Source organism: Belonocnema kinseyi, chromosome 9 (assembly GCF_010883055.1).
Source record: "Belonocnema kinseyi isolate 2016_QV_RU_SX_M_011 chromosome 9, B_treatae_v1, whole genome shotgun sequence".
Classification (NCBI taxonomy): domain Eukaryota; kingdom Metazoa; phylum Arthropoda; class Insecta; order Hymenoptera; family Cynipidae; genus Belonocnema; species Belonocnema kinseyi.
Window position 1 is genome coordinate 55,380,765 of NC_046665.1, and position 2,722 is coordinate 55,383,486.

At 33.5% G+C, this 2,722-nt stretch overlaps 1 protein-coding gene across 1 annotated transcript in view; it reads right to left on the minus strand.

Annotated features, from left to right (window-relative positions):
• Positions 1-2,055: 2,055 nt before the first annotated feature.
• LOC117180549 (collagen alpha-1(I) chain-like) overlaps positions 2,056-2,722 on the minus strand; it is a 188,524-nt gene continuing 187,857 nt past the window's right edge. Inside the window, exons 28-29 of the mRNA XM_033373045.1 lie at positions 2,327-2,433; positions 2,056-2,251 (exon numbers count right to left, since the gene is read on the minus strand). Of these exons, the coding sequence (XP_033228936.1) occupies positions 2,056-2,251; positions 2,327-2,433 (303 nt within the window). The remainder of the gene's footprint in view (positions 2,252-2,326; positions 2,434-2,722) is intronic.

The window sequence follows — 2,722 nt, forward strand, 5'->3', positions numbered from 1 at the left end:
CCCGCATATTATGTGCATGAATCTCATGTCAATTGCGTTAATTTTACTCTTATCTTTTTCTTGATAAGTCCATCTCTCGCTACCGTATAGTACAGTCGGTACAAATATGGAATTATGTATTGCCATTTTAGTCTATCTAATTCCTCATCTATCTTCCCGTCCCTAGTAAATAAGCTGCCAAGGTATACGAACTTATCAACTTGTTCAATTCTCTCATCATTTAATAAAATATTGCATAGTGTTTTCTCACTCTTTCCTTCGAACACCATAGTTTTTGTTTAATTTGCGTTAAATTTGAGGCCCATGCTCTTCATGCTTGCATCTAGTTTATTCAACATTCTTTGTAAGTCTTCAATAGACTCTGCCATAACAACCTTATCATCTGCGAACGCTAACCCACGTACCCTTTACTGTTTGGAGATCCACACCCTCTTCGTCGAAGAGAGCCATTCTTAAACACTTGTCCATAAATAATATAAATAACCATGAAGACATAACGCATCCTTGTCTAACTCCTTGAATAATATCGAAACAGTCACTCAGTTTCCCATTCACTCTTACACTCGCTTCGCTACCTGTATATATTGTTTTTATAGCTTGTAGGATCCATCCATTGACTCCATACTCTTTCAGGACTTCCCAAGTTTACTTCTATTTACCTTGTCAAAAGCTTTTCCTAGGTGAATTTTGCATAACTGCCATTTTCACACATAGCAGTCCGATTACATTTTTGCTCATGTTATTTCAAAAAAGCAGATGGTAAGTTTGGAAAATAGGTTTTCAAAGGACGATTTTGTACCGACTTAATTTTTTTTTAAATATAAGGTAACAAAATTCTGTAATGATATTCCACTTCTTAGTTTGTAGAATGTGCTTTAGTATTTTTTTATTTATTTCAAAATCTGTAGAACTTTCAAAGCACACTTAACATAAATGTTGTCCAACAAAATGCCAAAGTAAATATGTATTGAATTTTTTATAAATAAATAAGTGAATTATAATATTGTTTCTTGGGTATTGGCAGTGGTTAGTCATTTAATTTTCACTAAAGTGTAACTATTTATTAGCAAAAACAGTTTTCGAACCGAATGAATAAAAGTTAATAATAAATTAAACGTGTTATCGGAATTCCATATTGTTTGCAATACTCACGTTTTCGAGGTCGCTGATTATGATACTAGAATTAGATTTTCTAAATTCAGAATGGCGGATCCAATTTGGTGGACAAATTTTGGGAAAAGTCATTCAATCTTTTTGAAACTCAGTATGTTTACGTTTTTAAGGTCGCTGATTACGATGCTCAATTCAGATTTTCGAAATTCAAAATGTCGGATCCAATATGGCGGACAAATTTTGGGAAAAGTCATTCAATCTTTTTCAAACTCGGTATGTTAACGTTTTTAAGGTCGCTGATTACGATGCTCAATTCAGATTTTTGAAATTCAAATTGTCGGATCCAATATGGTGGACAAATTTGAAGAAAAGTCATTCAATCTTTTTAAAACTCGGTATACTTACGTTTTTGAGATCGCTGATTATGATGCTCAATTCACATTTTCTAAATTGAAAATGGCGGATTAAATATGGCTGACAAATTTTGGGAAAAGTCGTTCAATCTTTTTAAAACTCGGTATACTTACGTTTTTGAGGTCGCTGATTACGATGCTCAATTCAGATTTTCAAAATTTAAAATGGCGGATCCAATATGGGGTACAAATTTGGGGAAAAGTCATTTAATCTTTTTAAAACTCGGTATACTTACGTTTTCAAAGTTGCTGATTACGATAGTAATTCATATTTTTGAAATTCGAAATAGCGGATATAATATGGTGGACAAATTTTGGTATTCTTTGTTTTTTTAAGGGGGCTGAACACGAAAATAGATCAAGAATCGACCATTTAAATATATCATTCCATATAATGGACTGTTTTCCGAGAAGTTAATTTGATTTTGCACAAAGTTTGTCGTAGTCGTTATGTCTCATTAAATTATTGAATATATTAAAATTACTGACAGAATACGCAATACACTAGATGTATACTATAATATAATTTTTAGTCACTATTAGACGAATCCGAGTCAACACTGTTATCGTCACTTTCATTAGAGTCATTAATCTCACGATTCAAGTCGGGTATTGGAACTTCCATTCCACGAAGCAATTCTAACGCTTCTTGAGAAAAGGACTTTAGTTTTCTTTGAGGCAGTTTACGTAAAATAATGATTTTCGGGTCTGATGTAATCAAAAGCCTGTTAAAAACATCTTCAATATTTTTTGACCGATTATATTTCCGTGCAAAATTGTCGCGAAACTTCTTTATCTACTTGTCACATGATTCCTGAGCCTCTTCTGACATTTGCCCGATTGGAAGCAATGAGGACTCAATGATCTTATGTCCATGAATTAAAATTTTATGGTCAGTCGTTGGCATCTTAAACCATGGGTAAAAGTCAAGGAATTTTCTCGCAATTTCAGTAGCGTAATTTCGAAATTTTTGCACATCAATTTCAAAACCACTTTAAATAAGTTCAAGTATTGTGTGGAAACGCCTAATTAAATCTTCGTCAACTCCAGTAATTTCAAAAGAAATCTTTGCATTTTGGAAAAAACGTCTGGAAATAGTAGGGGAGACCGAGGAGAGTTGTGACAGAGGAGAGTTGTGACAACGTCGATTTTTCGGAACTGACAACTGCCAACGAGCTGGCAACAGCGTACGTTTG